At 45.5% G+C, this 19,864-nt stretch overlaps 9 protein-coding genes across 9 annotated transcripts; 5 read left to right on the forward strand and 4 right to left on the reverse strand.

Annotated features, from left to right (window-relative positions):
• Window positions 1–112: 112 nt before the first annotated feature.
• On the forward strand, window positions 113–3,301 carry RPO41 (DNA-directed RNA polymerase; the record flags this gene model as incomplete). Its single annotated transcript, XM_020212953.1, has 2 exons — window positions 113–3,100; window positions 3,152–3,301. The coding sequence occupies 2 exons, from the start codon at window positions 113–115 to the stop codon at window positions 3,299–3,301; spliced, it is 3,138 nt and encodes a 1,045-aa protein (XP_020068805.1).
• Window positions 3,302–3,578: 277 nt separating this feature from the next.
• CYBJADRAFT_142713 (NADH dehydrogenase [ubiquinone] 1 alpha subcomplex subunit 6) lies at window positions 3,579–4,187 on the forward strand (the record flags this gene model as incomplete). The annotated part of the gene is made up of 1 exon (XM_020213194.1): window positions 3,579–4,187. The coding sequence occupies one exon, from the start codon at window positions 3,579–3,581 to the stop codon at window positions 3,954–3,956; it is 378 nt and encodes a 125-aa protein (XP_020068806.1). The 3' UTR covers window positions 3,957–4,187.
• CYBJADRAFT_191659 (C-1-tetrahydrofolate synthase) lies at window positions 3,628–7,101 on the reverse strand. The gene has a single exon (XM_020217409.1). The coding sequence runs from the start codon at window positions 6,976–6,978 to the stop codon at window positions 4,114–4,116; it is 2,865 nt and encodes a 954-aa protein (XP_020068807.1). The 5' UTR covers window positions 6,979–7,101; the 3' UTR covers window positions 3,628–4,113.
• Window positions 7,102–7,372: 271 nt separating this feature from the next.
• Window positions 7,373–8,402, forward strand: CYBJADRAFT_169127 (PQ-loop repeat-containing protein). Its single transcript, XM_020215653.1, has one exon. The coding sequence runs from the start codon at window positions 7,468–7,470 to the stop codon at window positions 8,248–8,250; it is 783 nt and encodes a 260-aa protein (XP_020068808.1). The 5' UTR covers window positions 7,373–7,467; the 3' UTR covers window positions 8,251–8,402.
• A 36-nt stretch (window positions 8,403–8,438) lies between these two features.
• DPH2 (2-(3-amino-3-carboxypropyl)histidine synthase) lies at window positions 8,439–10,548 on the forward strand. Its single transcript, XM_020215654.1, has one exon. The coding sequence runs from the start codon at window positions 8,472–8,474 to the stop codon at window positions 10,221–10,223; it is 1,752 nt and encodes a 583-aa protein (XP_020068809.1). The 5' UTR covers window positions 8,439–8,471; the 3' UTR covers window positions 10,224–10,548.
• Window positions 10,302–12,607, reverse strand: HRD3 (ubiquitin ligase complex subunit HRD3; the record flags this gene model as incomplete). The annotated part of the gene is made up of 2 exons (XM_020216618.1): window positions 10,302–12,526; window positions 12,586–12,607. 2 exons carry the CDS (start codon window positions 12,605–12,607, stop codon window positions 10,302–10,304), a joined length of 2,247 nt encoding a protein of 748 aa, XP_020068810.1.
• A 795-nt stretch (window positions 12,608–13,402) lies between these two features.
• Window positions 13,403–14,107, forward strand: GOS1 (Gos1p; the record flags this gene model as incomplete). The annotated part of the gene is made up of 2 exons (XM_020216619.1): window positions 13,403–13,561; window positions 13,616–14,107. The coding sequence occupies 2 exons, from the start codon at window positions 13,403–13,405 to the stop codon at window positions 14,105–14,107; spliced, it is 651 nt and encodes a 216-aa protein (XP_020068811.1).
• A 62-nt stretch (window positions 14,108–14,169) lies between these two features.
• On the reverse strand, window positions 14,170–16,635 carry PRP16 (DEAH-box RNA helicase PRP16; the record flags this gene model as incomplete). Its single annotated transcript, XM_020212258.1, has 1 exon — window positions 14,170–16,635. A coding segment is annotated over one exon (2,466 nt), but the record flags the coding sequence as incomplete, so codon positions are not given.
• Window positions 16,636–17,763: 1,128 nt separating this feature from the next.
• CYBJADRAFT_164076 (uncharacterized protein) lies at window positions 17,764–18,936 on the reverse strand (the record flags this gene model as incomplete). The annotated part of the gene is made up of 1 exon (XM_020213826.1): window positions 17,764–18,936. One exon carries the CDS (start codon window positions 18,934–18,936, stop codon window positions 17,764–17,766), a length of 1,173 nt encoding a protein of 390 aa, XP_020068813.1.
• Between the last annotated feature and the right edge of the window lie 928 nt (window positions 18,937–19,864).

The following is a 19,864-nucleotide window of genomic DNA, read 5'->3' on the forward strand; positions in this document are numbered from 1 at the left end:
GAGACTTAGAGACGTATTCTCCTACATTGATATATTTGGATTGAAAAACTTGACTAGACTCATCACAGAATACAAATATAGCATTTCATTAATCCCAGAAGAATATAGAACCATGGTTGAACAAGTCGAGCAAGATCACGAAAGTAACGAAATTCTAGCAAATGAGTCCAACGAAGAATTACCACCAACCCTTGAAAAGTCAGCTACAGACTTGAAAGCTGTTGACACTTTTGGTATGAAAGCCATTAGACGTACACTACTTGCGATGGGACCTGAGCTGAATGCTGAGTTCATCAAGAACCTTGATTCAGAACTTACCGACAAGTTGAACTTCTTTACATCTGGTAGCTCATCTGACATCAACTTTTTCAAAATCTACAAGTCGTTGCCACCTGATATGCAAGTAAAGTTTGAAGCTGCTTTGGATGACTTCAACCAGGATAGACAGAGACAACTTGAGAATAATGCTGTTGTTGCTGCGCAGGAAAGATGGAGACATGACTATGAGGAGTTAAAAGCACAAGGTACACTCAATTTCTCCAAGACACTAAATGCCACATTGTGGAAATGGTCAGAAGAGTTGAGACCTTTAATTCAGGAGGAAATCAACGTTTGCAATAAAATCAACAAACTGGATACCATTTCAAAGGATTTGAAGGCTAAATTGAAAGACAGAACACATTATGCTCAATTCTTTGCCCTTCTTCCAGCAAACAAAATTGCTGCTATTACGATTTTGGAATTGCTCAAAATGAACTCAACAGGTGGTGTTGCAGAAGGTATGAGAATCACGTCTGCTGTCATGGCAGTGTCCACTGCGCTAGAGTTGGAATTCAGATCTGAACAGTTGAAAAAATCAGAGAAAGTGGTCTTCAAGGACCTCAAATCTCCTCGTGATTTGAAAATGTATGCAAAATCACTCTCTCATTTCAAATCTGAAAAGCTTTCTGAATGGAAAATGAGCTGGCCAAGTGATGCAAAGGCTAAGATGGGATCGCTATTGATATCCATGTTGATGCATGTTGCCAAAGTTCAAGTTGAAGGTGTCGATCCGGTAACAAAGAAAAGAGTGAAAGGTGAGGCACCAGCTTTCTATCACAGTTATCAATACCAAGGTAATGTGAAGCTAGGAATCTTGAAGTTGCACAAGACCATTGCGACACAACTCTCTGGCGATAAGTTGAATGGTGCTGTTCAACCTCAACTGCTACCTATGCTTGTGCAACCACGTCCTTGGACTGCTTGGAACAATGGTGGTTATCTATACTCCCAGGGATTTGTTATTAGAACTAAAGATGCACCTGAACAAACGGCATATCTGAAGGCATCTTCTGATAAGATTGGTAAAGTTTATGAAGGTTTAAACGTCTTAGGATCAACTGCATGGACTGTCAATGAACGTGTGTTCAATGTTATGTCCCAAGTCTGGAATACCGGTGAAGAATTTCTTGATATTCCAAAATTACAAGATAAGATCGAGCTACCTCCACAGCCTCAGTCGAAACATACAGAGCCAGGCGTTATCAATTCCTGGAAGGCGGAGGTGAAAAAAGCACAGAATGAATTTAACAATAATAGATCAACCCGTTGTGATGCAAATTATAAACTTGAAATTGCTAGGGCATTCTTGGGTGAGAAAATGTATTTCCCTCATAACTTGGATTTCAGAGGACGTGCCTACCCGCTATCTCCCAATTTCAATCATCTCGGTAATGACTTGTCAAGAGGTTTGTTGATTTTCTGGGAAGGTAAGGAACTGGGTGAAGATGGTTTGAAATGGCTTAAGGTGCACTTGTCCAATTTGTTCGGTATTGATAAGGCACCATTACATGAACGTGTTCAATACGCAGAGGAGAATGTTGATAACATCATGAAAACCGCTGCAGATCCTCTAGGGTTCCAGGACTGGTGGACGAAAGCTGATAAACCATGGCAAGCGTTGGCAACAATCTTTGAGCTTGCTGATGCATTAAAGTTGCCTGATCCAACAAAATACGTATCACATCAACCAGTTCACCAAGATGGTACATGTAACGGTTTACAACATTATGCAGCATTGGGTGGTGATGTTGAGGGTGCTAGACAAGTCAACCTAACACCGGCTGAAAGACCACAGGATGTCTACACATTTGTTGCAAACTTGGTAAAGGAGAGATTGGATAAACTTGCCCTTGAAGGTGACGAGTTGGCCATAGTTTTGAAGGATAAAATAAAACGTAAAGTTGTTAAGCAGACAGTGATGACAAATGTTTATGGTGTGACATATATTGGTGCAACTGCTCAGATTGATAAGCAACTTGCTGATGTTTTCCCAGGTGAGGACACGTACAAGTATTCCTTGTATCTGACCAAACACGTTTTTGCCTGTATTAGAGAATTATTCGAAGGTGCACATTTAATTCAAGATTGGCTCGCCCTCTGTGCAAAGATGATTTCTCATTCTGTTCGTATTGATATGGATGCTGATGAGGTCATTCGTTCTGGTGAGAAACCACCACATATGGCTTCAACCATTTGGACTACGCCGTTGAACTTACCAATTGTTCAACCATATCGCTCTGTTGAGCGTCGTCAAATTGCTACTAATTTGCAGACGATCTATATCAAGGATCCATTTGCGATGAATCCAGTGGATGCTAGAAAGCAAGTTGCTGCATTCCCTCCAAACTTCATCCATTCTCTTGATGCCACACATATGCTGCTTAGTGCTATTGCCTGCTCAAAAGAAAACCTGGCTTTTGCTGCGGTTCACGATTCTTACTGGACACATGCTTGTGATGTTGATACTATGAACAGATGCCTAAGAGATGAGTTTATCAAGTTGCATGAAGTTGACTTGATTGCACGCTTGAAAGACGAATTCGATGAGAGATACAAGGGTTTTTTGAGACTGGTGAAGATTCCAAGAGATTCTGCAGCAGCTAAGATGATCTTACAACATAGACACAACGTTTCCAAACAGTTGGGGAGACGTGTTACTCTCGGTGATGAGATTTACCTGGAAAGAAAGAGACAACTGTTACTGAACAGTGAAAACCCTGAGGATCAAAAGAGAGGATTGAACGAAGTCACTACCGTGAGCTTACTCGAAGGCATCGATGTCGATTCTCTGATGCCAGAGCGTAAAACTCGTGGTAAGAAGAAGAAAGAGATTGAAATCGAAGCTATGGATGCTCTTGATGAATCTGAATCAAAGGCCAGACACATCAAGGTATTGGCTCCATTGAGGCTGCCTGAGATTCCTCCAAAGGGCGAGTTTGACGTCCAAGAATTGAGAAAGTCACAATACTTCTTCTCATGATCATTCCCAGACACATATCCTGTACATATTTATCCATATGGCTAATAAAAAGTACATATGAAATGAAACTATCTTGCTTTGATTATGCCTCTTACGCTGGTAGCCACGGTGACCAAATAAACGGTTCGGGAAACACTTCATCTTCATACTCGTCAAATTCCGGGGAAACACTCACACCGGATTTCAACATCAACATCCATGAAATTTTACTTCAGGGGGGTCTCTTTTGTCTTCATCATCAACAAAGAAAACAAATCAGATCAGTGAACACCGAACAATGCCAACTCTTCCAACAGCATTTGCCGAGACCACACGTAGATCACTCACATCAGCTGATCTCCGTAAGAGAGTTCTCAAGCTGTACAGGGATTACCTGCGTGAAGCGCCATCTTTCATTGAGTTGTATGAGCTTGACATGCCAGTGGCCAGTGTTAGAACAAAGATCAGACAAGAGTTCGAGCGTTATAGATTTGAGAAGGATTTGTCCATCAACAACATAGTCTATGCCAAAGGTCGTATGGAGTTCCAGGAACTGGTTAACTTCTGGAAACAGCAGCCACATGTTTACAAGTACTTTGAACAAGAAGGTGAGACCAACTATGTTCCTCAAGTTGGCGAAGGCGCCTTCATGAAGAAGTTCCTCAAGGGATTCTGAATCTACACTTATTTATTCCTGATGTATTTATTTATATATTTCAAAAACACTATTTATTCTACCTGAAATCTACAAAGATAAACCATTCAAAACGATGCAATCCAATACTGATCAACCTATGTATATTAATATAAACTCTATGCCATCTCCTCAATGTCTAGAAAAGACCTTCAATCTCACCATCTTCGCTCACCTCAACATTCATATAGCCTGCATGTGTTGGCAAACCTGGGATGGTTTGGATCTCATCAGCCAAGGCATACAAGTAACCAGCACCGATGGATGCTCTAACATCTCTAATTGGGAATTCAAACCCTGATGGAACACCTTTCAAGTTCGCATCATGGGATAAGGAGTACTGTGTCTTTGCAACACAGATAGGTAAGTTACCGAACCCTTGCTCTTTATAAGCAGCAATCTTCTTTGCAGCTTGTTCAGAGATGTTGATACCCTTACCATTGTACATCTTGGTGACGATGGTGTTCAATTTATCCTCAACTGAAGAGTCAACGTCATAGAGGAACTTGAATTCTTCAGGCTTGGAGTTCTTTGAAGCGTTGATCACCGCTTGTGCCAGTTTCACTGAACCAGCACCACCTTCAGCCCAGTGGTTTGATTCAACAGCGTCAAACGCACCAGCTTCCTTGGCCAGTCTCTTCACAAGTTCGATCTCAGCAGGAGTATCATCTTTGAACTGGTTGAGTGCAACAACAACTTGCAAGCCAAACTGTCTAACGTTTTGAATCTGCTTAGCCAAGTTGGCAACACCCTTGGCAACGAGATCCAGGTTCTCCTTCGTGTACTCTTCTGGTAAACCCTGGCCTGGTTTGACGTTTGGAGCACCACCGTGTAGCTTGAGAGCTCTCACAGTTGCAACAAGCACAACAGCGTTTGGTACAAGGCCAGAGGCACGACATTTGATGTCCAAGAATCTTTCACCACCCATGGTGAAGTCGAAACCGGCTTCAGTAACAACGAAACCTTTCTCTTGGGAAGGCGATGAAGAGCCCAACAGCTTGAGGCCAAGCTTATCAGCAACGACAGAGGATGCACCAATAGAAATGTTGGCAAATGGACCAGCATGGATGAGCACTGGAGAACCTTCTAACGTTTGCATCAATGTTGGCTTAACAGCATCCTTCAAAAGTGCAGTGATTGCACCTGCTGCGCCCAAATCATCCACGGTGATTGGTTCATTCTCGTAGTTGGCACCAATAACAATGTTACCAACACGTCTCTGGAGATCATGGAGGTCCTGAGACAAGGCCAGAATAGCCATGAGTTCAGAGGCAACAGTGATATCGAATCCAGTCTTACGTGTGAATCCCTTTTCAGTTGGAGCTTCACCAATGGTAACTTGACGAAGGAATCTATCATTGACATCGACAACACGCTTAATGGTGATTGTATCTGGGTTGATATTCAATCTGGCAAACTTCTTAACTTCTTCAGGTGTAAGATCATCTGGGTTGGTCTTGTTGATGCCCAATTTTTGCAATCTCTTCAGCATGGACTTGGTGAATGATCTGGAACCTTTCTTCACAGGAACCAATCTCTTGTAAAAGGTTTCGTCTTTCTTTTGAGTCAACTCGTGGAAGATTCTGGTGTCAATTGCTGCAGCAAGCAAGTTGTTAGCTGCGCCGATAGCATGGATATCACCTGTCAAATGCATGTTGAATTCATCCATTGGAATGACCTGAGCGTAACCACCACCGGCAGCACCACCTTTAACACCAAACGTTGGACCCATAGATGGTTGTCTGACATTGGCAATGGCTGGCACTTTCAGGTGAGCAGACAAAGCCTGTGCCAACCCCATTGTTGTTGTTGACTTTCCTTCACCCAAAGGTGTTGGAGTAATACCAGCCACGAGGACGTAGTTGGCATTTTCACGGTCTTTCAAACGTTCATAGGCATCCAGACTGACTTTAGCCTTGAAATGACCAAAGAGCTCCAATTCACTCTCTTTCAATTTCAATTCTTTTGCAACATCTTTAATCTGTTTTGGAGTTTGAGCTCTGGAAATAGCAATGTCTGAAGGAACAGGTGTCTGTAACTTCAAAGGCAATGTCGAGAAGACTGGTGAAGCGTGAGACTCTTCCAGTTGTCTCTCAGCAGCCAGCAGCACGTTTTCAACCAGCATAGCAACAGTCATTGGACCAACACCACCTGGAACTGGGGTGATGAAAGATGTCTTATCCTTACAAGATTCAAAATCAGCATCACCAACCAATTTTTGACCTGATTTCTTTGAAGCATCTGGGATGTAGTTGATACCAACGTCAATGAGAACCGCACCTTGCTTTAACCATTCACCCTTGACATAGTTTGGCTTCCCAATGGCAGCTATGACGATGTCTGCGGTTTTGACAATGTCTTCCAAGTTCTCTGTTCTGGAGTGACAGACAGTGACAGTAGCGTTTCTCTTTTGGAGTAAGGTGGCCACTGGAATACCAACGATATCTGATCTACCCAACACGACAGCTTTCTTACCGCTAATCTCAACACCAGCCTCTTCAAGCAGCTTGATACAACCGTTTGGTGTGCATGGTATAAATTGTGGCTCACCACCTTTCTTGGACAGCTCACCAATATTGTAACGTCCAAAGCCATCAACGTCTTTCTTGACATCGACAGCATTAGTGATTTTTGTCTCATCCAAGTGTGGAGGAAGAGGCAATTGGATCAACAGACCATGGATGGAATCGTCTTGATTGATCTCTTCAATCTTGTTCAAGAGCTCAAACTCAGTGATGGAGTCATCAAACTTTTCAATGTCACAGTCAACACCGGATTCCTTCGACGCTTTCAGCTTCATCTTGACATAGGTGGAGGAGTCTGGTCTCGCACCTATCTGTAGGATCTTCAGCTTTGGCTGGAACTTTGGATATTCCAACTTGATCTTTTGCACCTTGTCATAAGCGTCCGATCTCAACTTCTTCGACAGCTTAAGGCCTGAAAGCGTTGTATAGAGCCTGTTCTGTCTCTTGAGCTGCGACACCAGCTGTGAGTAACGAATCATTGTTAACAAACTGATGAGGTGGAGGTACAACAAAGCCTGGAGCAGCGATCAGTTTCCTTATAAACCGTTTTTTCTCACTGGCTTTTCTTCCCTGAAACTGCTTTCACATAAATTTTTTTTTTCACTATGTTTGGCATCTCCGTATAAATTTCACTTTTTCTCGCATAAGGTTCAGTCCCGAGTCAGCTCATCGCGATGGGATGTCCGGATGAAGTCAAAGTCGCCCATCATCTTGTGACTCGGGACAGCTTCCGTACCAAACGTGTTCGCGAAGCTTCTTCACACGACAAACCGGTACACGCACACGACCGCCGGCCCCGCGGGCCCCTTTGTTGATATTCCACTCTATACACTTTTCTTCTCTGATATGGCTATTTGTTTACGGTTTGAGTATCTTTGGACACAGCTGAGTATTCTTTGTTGCTGTTTCTTGTGTGTTTGGGTATCAGGTTACACTCTCCGGGTTTCAATACACGAGCAGAGTCAACAATGGCTGTGTTTGAAGTGTGCGATGTCTACAGAGAGCCCAACGTGACCAATTTCGTTGCGTCTCTGGTGATTGCCGTTGGTATCGTGATATCGTATGTACCGCAATACGTGAAGATAGTGCAGACGCGCACCTCTGTTGGGCTGTCACCGACGTTCCTATTCCTCATATCCGTTGCAGGATTCTCTGCGATGTCTAATCTTGTGCTGCTTTCCTCTCTCTCGCTGCCCTGCTGTTCTGAGCTCACCGGGTTCGAATGTGTCAATTCACAGGTGAGTCTAATACAGGTTGGTTTGCAGGCAATTTCCACCCTGTTCATCCCGTTGCTGTGTGTCATCTACACCAACACCCCGGACAACACTGAGTACGAACAGGTTGTCGAAGCATGGAGAAGAATACTCCTGTATATCGCCACTGTGACGATACTGGTTATCGTTGCGTGTTTTACATTCAGCGCTGCTCACGTTTTACTCTTTGCGCAGATCCTGGGCGTATTATCAACGGTGATCACATTCATACAGTACATTCCACAGCTCGTGGAAACGTATCACCTCAAGCATTCCGGTGCGCTGAGTATAGCAATGATGCTGATCCAAACCCCCGGAGGGTTCTTGTGGACCACAACGCTCATCATGAAACCAGGCTCCAATTGGAGTAGTTGGCTACCGTATTTGGCAGCGGCCTCCTTACAAGGTGTGCTGCTCATGATGTGCATCTACTATGACTACTACCTCACGCCAAAGCAGGCTCTTCTGGATCAACAGAACAGTCAAAATTATGTCTAAGCACTAACATTGGGGGAGGGGGGAGGTGAACTGTGGCATGATACATCCGCACACCACCTCGACTACCGAATACGGTAGACTTCCCAATCCGGTAATTTTGGTGAAAGATGAGCAAAAAAATTTACATATGTAAAATCGAGACTAATTCTTTCATATGTATACCAGATGCTCTAAGTTTTGTACTATATATAGAGACTTGTTTTGTGGAACCCCTACTTAACATGACAGATATCGTTGCCCCATCGTTATCCACGTACCAAGATGATGTTACATTCCAAAGATATGAAGAATCAAAGCATGAAAGACCATACCTAGGTCCTGGCTGGGAAGCCCATGGTGACCTCACCGGGAAATTGAACGAATACTATAGCATCCCAGAGCTTTGTGAATATCTCAAACAGAAACACCATGGGAAGAAGAGGTTCAAGAAGATTACTCTTCAGTTTCCTGATGCTCTCGTTGCTGACTCTGCTATCGTGGTCCAATTGATACAAAAGACACTTGAAGAGAACGATAATCATGGCGATGATGTTGAATCAACGGTTGTCATAGAGGCTGTGGATCATAATGACAGTCACAAGCATAAAGAGAAGGATGACTGTAAGAAGACGTGCTTGAATTGCAAGTGCTCTGACGATATTGAGGGTGAGAAAGACGTCAAACAACAGGTTTGGATACTTGCAGATACTGCTTATTCATCATGCTGTATAGATGAAGTCGCAGCAGGCCATGTTGGGTCAGACATTGTGGTGCATTTTGGTGATGCCTGTTTGAACACCATCCAGAAGCTCCAAGCTGTGTATGTCTTTGGCAAGCCGTACCTGGAGCTTGATAGAGTTGTTGAAAAGTTCAAAGAGACATATTCGACCGAAGATAAGGTCATATTGATGGCTGATGCCCCTTATACACGTCATCTACACGAGCTGTTCAATGCCCTCACACCTTTCTTTGCGAACATCGCGTATACTGATATTGACTTGGAGCTGGCAAACAATGCAAAGATTGTGGGCTTTGAGAGCTCTTCACATAAAGAAGTTTTCAAATTCTCCAACCGTGTGATTAAAGGACTTGAAGAGTTGCAAGAAGATGACCTGAGCGAGTTCAAGTTGTTTCATATTACAACACCTCAACCTCCACATCTGCTCTTTTTAAGTACCAAATTCTCAGAGATGACCACCTACGAACCTATGGATAACTCTACAAACTCTGGCCCATTCCCTTCATTGATGAAAAGGTATAGATACATGCAGATGGCCAGAGCTGCTGGAACTATTGGAATTCTCGTCAATACGCTATCTTTGAGAAATACCAATGAAGTCATAAAGACAGTCTCCAACAAGATACGAGAGGCAGGGAAGAAGCATTACATGTTTGTCGTTGGTAAGCCAAACGTTGCCAAATTGGCAAACTTCGAGTCGATTGAACTTTGGTGTATATTGGGTTGTGGACAAGGTGGCATTATTCTGGATCAGTCCAATGAGTTTTATAAGCCAATCATAACACCTTATGAACTGGAAATGGCACTGAATCCAGTGGTGACATGGACTGGTCAGTGGTGTACTGGGTTTGACGAATTATTGAAGGAAGAACAAGACGCAGAGACCAACTCTGACGAGGATATACCAAATTCCCCAGACAGCAAGGATGATGATGAGGACGATATTCCTCAGTTTAACCCGGTGACTGGTAAATTGATAAGCACATCTCGTCCACTGAGACAAATTCAACATCTGGAGATTGATGCAGTTTCACAGGACTCCAAGGACCAAGGACAACTGGTGAAGGCATTTTCAAAGTCATTGGCCATCAAGGGCACGGTATCAACGAGTGCACAGTATCTCCAGAATAGAGCATGGTCGGGCTTGGGAAGTGATTTCACCGATACAGATGTTGATCCTGAGGGAGCAGTTGTTGAACAAGGTCGTGGTGGTGTTGCAAGAGGCTACGACTTTGACATCAGAAAAGACAAATAATCATGACATTAAGATACGTGCATTGAATGATACCTTAGACAGATACATACCACATATCTATGCTATCTCTAAAGGATTTTATATGGCAACGAACCCAAACTGTACCTGTACTTGTAATCCTCGATTTTGACCTTCACCATCCTGATTATTCCCTTGAGCTCTCTGGCCACGTCTTGCCTGTTGCATTAGTTGACGTTGTTGAAACCAAAACAGCGTGGTGAAGATAACCAAAGCTATAGCTGGCACTAAGAACGACTCCCAATCAAAGTTGTCAAAGAATCCGTTATCGTCTTGGATAACAAATTCACCATTGTCATCAACCTCGTCAACAATTGGTGCACCTTCTTCCTCTTGCGTATCACCGGACCCTCGAACTTTGTAGTACAAGTTCTTCCAATCACTCCAGGTTCTCTTGTTGCTGATATCTTTCTCAGCAGATGGGAGTGTTGTAGAGCCCCAGAGATTGCCTATGATGCTCTTGATGCGAAGTTTCAGAAGAGCCATCTGTGCCGGTAGATACGCCTTTGCATCAATACTCAAGGCCAAATCATAATATCTTTTTGCAAGATGAAAGTCCTTATCCACTCCCAATCCCATCTCATACAACCAGCCCATGTTGAATGTTGCCTGGCTTGATCTTTTGGACACAGTTTCGTAGCACGCCATGGCATTGTCATACTCGCCAATGTTGAAGTACATGTCTCCTAGCCACACTGCTGAATCCGTATTATGCTGAGTACTTGATCTTTTGATATACGCCAAGGCCATCTCTTTACGCTCCTTTGTCGTGATTGGCGGTGATTCAAGCATCGAAGGTGGACTGTATAGTAAGTATGCTGCAGATGCTTGTGCTTGCTCGAAACCTTGCTCAGCAGCCATGGCATAGCCTATCAATGCGTTTGAGGTTCTCCCTTCAAGCAGCTCAAAGAATGCCCATTCCAAAGAGGTTAACAACGGATCAAAGTGCTCGCAGTAGTACTTCAGAGCTGAGGCAACATGAGGAGCATCCTTCTTCTGCTTCGTCTCATAGGTCAGATCTGAAAACAAGTACATTGCTGGGTAGTGGCCGTGAAGAGCAGACGATTCGATGATCTTAGCTGCGTTCTTCTTCTCATCCTCGGTGCCATGGAACCATTTGAAACGACCGTACTCGTACTTGTTTGTAGATCCCTTCTTTGCAAACATTTCAAAGTATTCATGAGCCATTGTGATGTTTCGAACGTCTGGAGTTCCTTGCTCGTAGATGAGTCCCAGTGCTGCGTACGACATACTGAGCTCGTACACCTTGCTCGTCATCTCCATGAGTCGTATGGCCTCTGTATGATTGACTGCCATTCCTTCACCACGCATGTTCATCTTTCCCAGAAGGTATAAACATCTCGAGGTGTAAAACTGTTCAGGTATCGACAAGATGTCTGTCAAAGGAAGCCCTTCTTCAACACACAATTTACAGTATTTAGCAGCCTCCTCGAAGTTTCTCTTCCTTGTGTAAGAGCCTTCGTATGCGTTGATTGCCTTATAGTAGAAGAAGTCAACCTCTGTAGCAACGTCATTCATGTTGTTATTATCAATGATATCGTCAAACCGATCCGATCTTCTCGTCAGTGAGCTCGGAATATCGCCAACTCCCTTGCCATAGATCCCATCGTTCCAGTCAGCAATCCGTATATTGTAGCTATCCACATCTGGTCCACCAATTGGACCTGAGTCGTACCATTGCTTCAGAGAGTTCGCAACTTGCTGATAATAGAACAATGCCTGGTCCCAATCAACAGAGAGGCCCACACCGTTGATATATCTATAGCCCAGTGCCATGGCTGCCCTCAAATCACCGTTCTCATAAGCAAACTTGTAGAACAGGTTGGCCTTCGCCTGGTTCTGTTCCATCTGTCCAAACAGCCCAGTAGCATACATGAACCCCAGGTTATAATACGCTGTTGCGTTTGATTCGGCCTCCACAACGGCATGGTAGTATCTTAACGCATTGGAAGCGTTCTGTGGGAAGGACCAGTTGCCATACATGTTGATGTCAGCCAACGTGTAAGAGGCGTCGACGTTCCCCAAGGCAGAGCTCTCTTCAAGAAGCGAGTACGCCTCTCTATGTACGTCTGTGAGGTTCTGTTCCTTGTACGACACCACCATCGACTCCCACTCAGGATCATAGTCCATGGGGATGCTTATCACCGTTTTCGAGTTTAGTGAGTGGTTTGAAAAGGTGAACTGTGGAATAGTCGATAGTAGTGTGATTGCCTTTGTATACAAGGCCACATCATCAAGACAGTATATCGATACTATTAAAGAAGCTGCACGCGGTGTTAGTGTCAGGAGTTCATTGTAGTGCATAGAGCTTAGAGCAGCTTACCCAATACCAGATAGGACTTCATTATTGTACAAGATGGCTCCAATGGCGTCGGTGTACAGTGAGTATTATATCATGTGGATGGCAGTAACAGGGTGGAATTTTCCACTACATACGGAGACGAAAACTATGAGAAAATTCAATGAACTACAACAATGAACCACGACAACAAAGGCAGGACCTTGGAAGCATGGCACTAGACCAATGAACGATGGCACCAGCAATATCAATTGAATCGTATGAAGAGCAATTGCCCGGTTTCCTCACCAACTTATCGAGGCAACCGAATGTACAGAACCCACTCATTAAACACCATCCGGGATCACCTTCAACGCTCCAATTCACCACCACGGTCTCTGAGAACCTCCAGTACGTGATCATGGTGACATACCATTCGTCATACCTCACACCAGTGGTCTACTTCAGAACGTGTCGAAGAGTTGACGATGGCTGGATGCTGGCGTACGACTGTTCCTCAGTACGCTCGCACTGCTCAATTGAAGAGTTCAGAGGCTCGAATTGGGCATTTATACACCCATGTGATACCGACGAGCTCATTCTGAACGGCTCTCTCGTCTCATGGGCCTCGATATACCTCCAACCACTGCTTCCACTAGTATCAACTGCCTGGATGTAACCGTAGTTAGGGTATTTAGTCATGCTGATATTTACACAGCACCTCAGTAAATAACAGCATGGGCCCAAGTCTGTCGTCCTGGTTATAATACACACCATACAATTCGTAATAGTATTATCTACAAACAACAACATTCACCACAGGCTTGCAAGGTAGTCATAATCTCAAGTGCTCAGTTCAACGATGAGCAGCTTCGCTTCTGTTAGATCACAGGCCGTGTCCTTGGAAACACAGGCGTCTGGGCTGTTGTCCAAGTATTCGTCGTATGCTCTAAGCACATCGAGCGAAGCAACGGGTGAGGAGACTAAGCTGGAGAAGAAGATCGAGCAGACGTTGCACAAGGTGAGTAAGTGCCACTGCGATGGTATCAGTGTACTAACAACGTGTGTGCTCTAGAGTGAGGAGGTTCTCGACTCACTGTCTCGTATCTCCGATAGCACCCCATCGCTTCCAACAGTGAAGCTTCAACAGCTCACACGTCACAAGGAGATCCTTCAGGACAATTGGCGCCAGTTTGGTAAGATCAGGTCGACGATCTTGTCTGAGCGTAACAAGATCAATCTGCTGTTCAACGTTCAGTCGTCCATTGACGACCGTAAGAACAGGCCTGTGGATGAAATGGACTATACCAACGAGGAATCTCAGAGAGCCAATGCCCTGAACAACATTGCTGATGATCTGATCAGTAGGGCGTACGAAACAAGGGACAACCTATTGGCGCAGAGATCCACATTACAAAGTGCTGGCACACGTTTGACCAATACGCTAAGTACAATCCCAGGAGTTAACGTGTTGATCTCGAAGATCAACACCAGAAGAAAGCGTGATGCACTGATTCTAGCAACTCTCATCGCCGTGTGTATTGTTCTTTTGTTCTTCACGTGGTGATTGTACATACAGTAATACGAGGAAGTTATGTATTCACAGCTCTCTGATTAGAATCCACGCCGTCTTCTTCCCTTGGCGACACCGACGGAAACAACAGAAGATTTCTTCTTCTTGGTGCTCTTCTGGAGTTCCAACTCTTTATCAGCTTCCCATTTCCTCTTATCACGTTCTAGTATCTCCTCGATAACCCTCTTACGGGTAGTCTCTTCACCCTTCTTCTGCCTGATGGAATAGAACACTGAGCCATACTCTGCAAGCCACAGAGGATCAACAGCTGTAACCACCGAGATGTACTCCCTAGAGGTCAACATCAACTCGTGATAGACCACATAATCCGGGAGGTCATTGGCTCCATAAAGAGCAGACGTTGGGTGTAGCACCAACTTCATTCCTGTTCTCAAATTCACAAAGTTCTGCAACCCTTCTCTCTTTGCAGCCTGGTAAAAGTAGCCAGAGGCTATACACTCTCTAACAACGTCCCAGTCATATCCATTAGAAACAACAGGCAGATTGTTCTTCTCCATGATCCCCTCCAGCTGTTCCTTGATCTCTTTGGCCTTTCTCAGAGACTTGGGATTCAGAAACCTTTGCTTGCACCACCAATCACTGAACTTCTTCTGTTGCCATTGGTTATATACGTTCAGCAAGGTCAAGTGGTCAGATTCGGGCACAGAGAAGTGTTCGTGAGCCTTGTCAGCCTCATCCTGTCGCTCTCTGGGACGAATAAACACGGAAGGAACAGAGAGCATGGACACTATGGTGACCATCTCCTTGGAACAGCTCTTCTTCGCAGATGTGAGTAGAAGCTTCGATAATGACGGTACAAGGGGAAACTTGGACATCTGGGAGCCAAGTGGAGTCAGTTTGCCAAAGTTGTCTAAGGCACCAATTGACCATAGCTCATATAACGAACTCATCACGGTTTCTCTTGGAGGTGGATCTAAGAAGGGGAATTTGATCAGATCATCAATTCCCAAGGTCTTGAGCAATAAAAGCGTATTGGCCAAGTTGGTTCGTTGAATCTCTGGGATTTGCTGTGGATACATTTCTTGAAGTGCAGCTCTCTCAGTATAGAGCCTATAGCAGGAGCCATGGCTTGTACGACCAGCTCTACCTGATCTTTGGTTGGCATTAGCAAGAGCAACTGGCGTGATCAACAAGCTCTCCATTCCAAGTTTTGCGTTGTAAACCTTCATCTTACAAAACCCAGTATCTATCACAAATGAGACACCATCAACTGTCAAGGAGGTCTCTGCAATGTTTGTTGCAACGACAACTTTTCTATGCCCTGGCAAGGCCTTTCTAAATATCTTAACCTGTTGCTCCACAGGTAAAGATGAATACATAGGAAGGATATCCAGAGGTGGAGGATCGTCCAGTAGCTTCAACTTGGTCTTCAGTAAATCACAAGTCACGTCGATATCTTCTTGACCTGTCATGAATATCAGTATATCACCAGGTCCAGACTGTAAATGTATCGTCAATGCCTGTTTCACGGCTTGTTCAACGTAATCTTCGACGGCGTACCTAGAATGCATGATATCCACTGGGAACGTTCTGCCTGGGATAGTGAATTGTGGAGCATCTCCAAAGAACTGGGAAAACCTATCTGCGTTCATGGTGGCTGATGTTATGATCAGCTTAAGATCATTCCTCTTTGCCAGTAAATTCTTGAATAGGCCCAGTAGAACATCAGTATTGATAGTACGTTCATGAGCCTCATCCATGATTATACAAGAGTATTCTCCCAGCTGTGAGTCTGCGAGCGTTTCCCTCAGCAGGATACCTTCAGTCATGTACTTGATCTTGGTCTTTTCGTTGGTGACGTCTTCAAATCTGATGGAGTAACCAACCTCATCACCTAAACGCACATCCATCTCTTGAGCAACACGTTTGGCGACACTCATCGCAGCAACACGACGTGGTTGAGTACACGCTATCACACCGGATTTGGAGAGCCCATCCTCGTAGAGGAACTGCGTTAGCTGAGTCGTCTTACCAGAACCTGTCTCACCTATAATGATACAAACTTGGTTGTCTCTTATGAGCTTCAACAGACTGTCTCTACAGGAGTACGCTGGAAGAGACCTTCTTTGCTCCTGTATACTTTCAAAGCTTTGTTGTTCCTCAGCCGCAACTTCCTCTTGCTCAACTCGCTGCTCCTGTTTCTCCTGCTGATCCAGCCCAATGGTCTTCCCGATGGCTGTTCCTCTTAAACTTGTAGCGTCCTTCGCCTTGGTTTTACGCTCACGCTCTTGCCTTTGCAGAGCCACCACATGCGAGCCACGCTTCGCCTCCAAGGCCAGCTCACCTTGAGGGTCCCTCACCGCACTGATAGGGTCCTTCTGTTTCGTGAAGACATGTCCATCACCTTCTAAAAACGCCGGAGTCAAGTGATGAGTAGTTAACTGTACCACGGGTTCAGAACCCTGCTCAAAGTCAGTGTCAACCATCCCACGCTGGATGGTCCCCGCGGACTGCAATCTATTCAGCTCCCATCTCTCATTCTCATTGCTTCTTGGAGGTCTATTTCTCTTCCTGAACATCCTCTGTAGCTGGGTTAGTACAGCGATACCGCGTCACGAAGAGTTGTTAGTAGTGCCTCATCTTCAACACTAAAAGGCGCCTCGTATGAGCACGACGTACTGTGTCCCCTACCGATGATAAGCCGGAGAGTTCCGAGGCCCATCTCAACCGGCCGAGCTGAACCGACCCAATCGGCCTCACATTGTGCTATGTAATGGAGGACTTCATACACATTGATCGCCGTAGATGTCTGTGAAACGGTGTACTTTCATGGTGGGTTGGTGATTTTGTTGCTGCTGTGCTGGTTGCTCACCCAGCAAGTCCAATATCAACACACTGTACTGCTAACCAAACCCTGGAATAGGTGTAATGAGGCCAGCCGTCTTACAGACACCACCGTCAAGATGAAAGGCGTAGATTGTAGAGGAGCTACGTATGGTTGCCTTCCATCCTTCAGGAAGCCGATTCTTTGCCCTGTTTACACGTTGCTGCTCCTGAGCATTGGCCTTCCAGTGCAGCCAACCCGCTTACGGAGACTCCGAAGGTACATGTGCTGCTACATCTGTCATTAAGCGACGTTACACCTGGATTCGGAAGTTATGTTGAGTCCAATGGTGTAAGATCTCGGATATTACCCATAAGGGCTAACATTCCCAACGTTCGTGCATTGCTTGACCGGTAATTACCATGGTTTGTGTCAGTGCAAGCAACATGATTCGTTATCTATGATTTTTCTTTCTCTATCTCTTATCAGCCAGGGGGGAAGGAAGCAGGAAGGAGCAGATGAGCGATTTCCAAAACTTTTGAAGGTGTCTCTGATCCACGGAATTCGAAAGATTACTATGGTATTAGCTGTTAGTCCTGTGCTTTTTGGAACAATGGATGCATCATAACTATCGTATAGGCTTCATAACCATCACATTGTGCATGTGTTAACAATGAAGACTGGAAAAACACACCTAAAACAGCAGAGTGAAGCTAACAGAAGGACACTACGGCTCGCAACAGATGTGTCATCTTCAATGAATATTGTTTAACATTCCTTCATAAAAGCTAAATTAGTATACGAGGTAGTGTTCTCGTTTCGGCATAAATAATGTGATGGTGTCTACTTAGACAACAGCATGGCTTCAAAACTCCATCTTCAGCCAGTCATAGTTGTCCTTGGTTCCCTCTATGTTTGTAGTATCTAGGTCATGGCGTGGCATCTGGGTGCCAGACGTCGATGGACTTTTCAAATTCAAGTTCCATGGTTGGTTAGAGGGATCCGTAAGCAGAGGCCCCATATCCAGGTCCAGACTGACTGCGCCGTTGAAATCCAAAAAGTCATCCATTGCAATGTCTGGCTCGCTGACACTGGATACAGAGTGAGATTTGTTGTTACCCATGAGTCCAGGTAGAGATGAGCTGAGTTCGCTGCTCGTCACCGTCATGCAGTGACTCTGATGTGGTGTATTGGTGGAAGCTTTGGAGTATGGTGTTGCTACCGTCGAGTTTGTATATGGTGACAGTGCGTTCGATGAGAAGATGTTGGATTGTGGTTGCTGTGACTGTTGTTGTGCTTGATGTTGCTGTAGTTGCTGTAGTTTCTGATTGGCCAGCGTCTGCTTGTTTGAAACGGGTCTGATAACCCCATGTAGCTTGTAAAACAGTCCACAGGCATTGCAGAGCACCTCGCCGTTCGAGGAGCGTCTCCATAGAGGTGTTGACGTTGTGGAGCAGTTCGAGCAGGAGATCGTCTTATCCCGCTGATCGTGCGGTCTCTGCCTCTGCTGCTCTAAAAGCTTTATGTTTGACAGTGAAGACGACAATCTCGACGTTGCCGATTGTGTCTTGCTGAACGAAGAGGCAAACGACGCCTGAACCGCTGGAATGCTCACCTGTGGTTGCTGGTAGTACTCATCCTGTGATATTCTACGGATGTGTGCCACGTAGTCAAACTCCTCCATATTTGTATCCAGTACCTTGCTGTTATTCTTCTTCTCCGACTCACCCTCTAACCGTCCCACAACCTGATCCACAACCTTCTTCTTCAGCGCCTGCTTCTTCTGGTCAGCAGCTCTCTTCGACACTTTGGTCATGTGCTTCGCAGAGCTCAGCGACGACAGCCGCCAGGAAAAGTTCTTCACCCTCTTCGCCTCTGGCATCGACTTGAAAGCCATTGTGGAGTACATCGAGTGTATCTGTTCACTCGTCATCGGGTCCTTCACCAGCTTCGCCAGCGCGTGGTCCATATCGGTGGGCTGCGTATACTGAAACGAGTCAAGGATCTTGCTCAAGTCCTCTTGTAGATTCAATCCCATCTTCGACGGCTCTTCAACACTTCTTCAACAATACTCTCTCTTGTGATCTCCTAAAGGGGTGCAATATGGCACTCAAACGGACAACAAAACAGACGCTTACAGTCTAAGCTGAGTATCCAGTACGAGAAAACAGCAGTCACACAACGTCCCTGTGTGGTTTGTTCTCCTCCTCCCCGTTGGAAACGCCTAAACAATGTGCTTATAACAAGAGGGGAAAGCCTGTGCCTGTGTGCCCATCTGACTCAAAACTGGCACTTTGTTACTTTTTGAACTGTTTCCCCTTCCGCGCACTACCCAGGCCTGCGCGGCAAACCGATGAGTGTGCGTTTTTAGGCTGCAAAGACCGTTCGGGCCCTTTGTTCCAAAGGAAAATTTTCGCCCTTTCGCAGCGCTGAGAGGCCGGAGCCAGGCTGCTATCAACGGTAAGGGCAGCGGTCGCGAAGCACGAGCCGCCTGAGTTTGTTCTCGACCAATGAAAAGGGGGGATTTATGAGCTATCTAAGCTCGGCCTTATCTGTATCTGTTGGGCTGTTTATCGGGCAAAGCCATTTTGGGCTATCACCGGTATGGGAAGTTTTAGGGCAGGAGGTCTTCTGCCTTCTTCAGCCCTCCCGGCAGCCGGAGTGGAACCAGCGTGTTGGAACCAGCGTGTTGGAGCCAACGGTTGCCGGTTGCGGCTCTGGCCCAGCGTGCGTGTGTTTCGCTCTCATTGGACTGGCAAACCAGCACTGGTTGGTGTGGTGAGGGGTCACGTCTGGGCCAGGAGGCGTGGTTTCAGGATTCGAGGAGCATGTGAGTTGCGGGCGGTGAGCGCGGTGAGTGCGGTGAGTGCGGTGAGTGCGGTGAGTGCGGTGAGTGCGGTGATCCAGCGGGCGTGGAGCGCTGTTCAGCAGGTGGGCTTTCCTGTGGAGTGGAGGGTTGCTGTTGA

This window comes from Cyberlindnera jadinii (genome assembly GCF_001661405.1).
Source record: "Cyberlindnera jadinii NRRL Y-1542 unplaced genomic scaffold CYBJAscaffold_14, whole genome shotgun sequence".
In the NCBI taxonomy this organism is placed as follows: Eukaryota; Fungi; Ascomycota; class Saccharomycetes; order Phaffomycetales; family Wickerhamomycetaceae; genus Williopsis; species Williopsis jadinii.

Bases quoted from the DNA above. Each gene is read 5' to 3' on its own strand.
- CYBJADRAFT_191659 (XM_020217409.1), bottom strand. From the start codon at position 6,978: ATGATTCGTTACTCACAGCTGGTGTCGCAGCTCAAGAGACAGAACAGG.
- CYBJADRAFT_169127 (XM_020215653.1), top strand. From the start codon at position 7,468: ATGGCTGTGTTTGAAGTGTGCGATGTCTACAGAGAGCCCAACGTGACC.
- DPH2 (XM_020215654.1), top strand. From the start codon at position 8,472: ATGACAGATATCGTTGCCCCATCGTTATCCACGTACCAAGATGATGTT.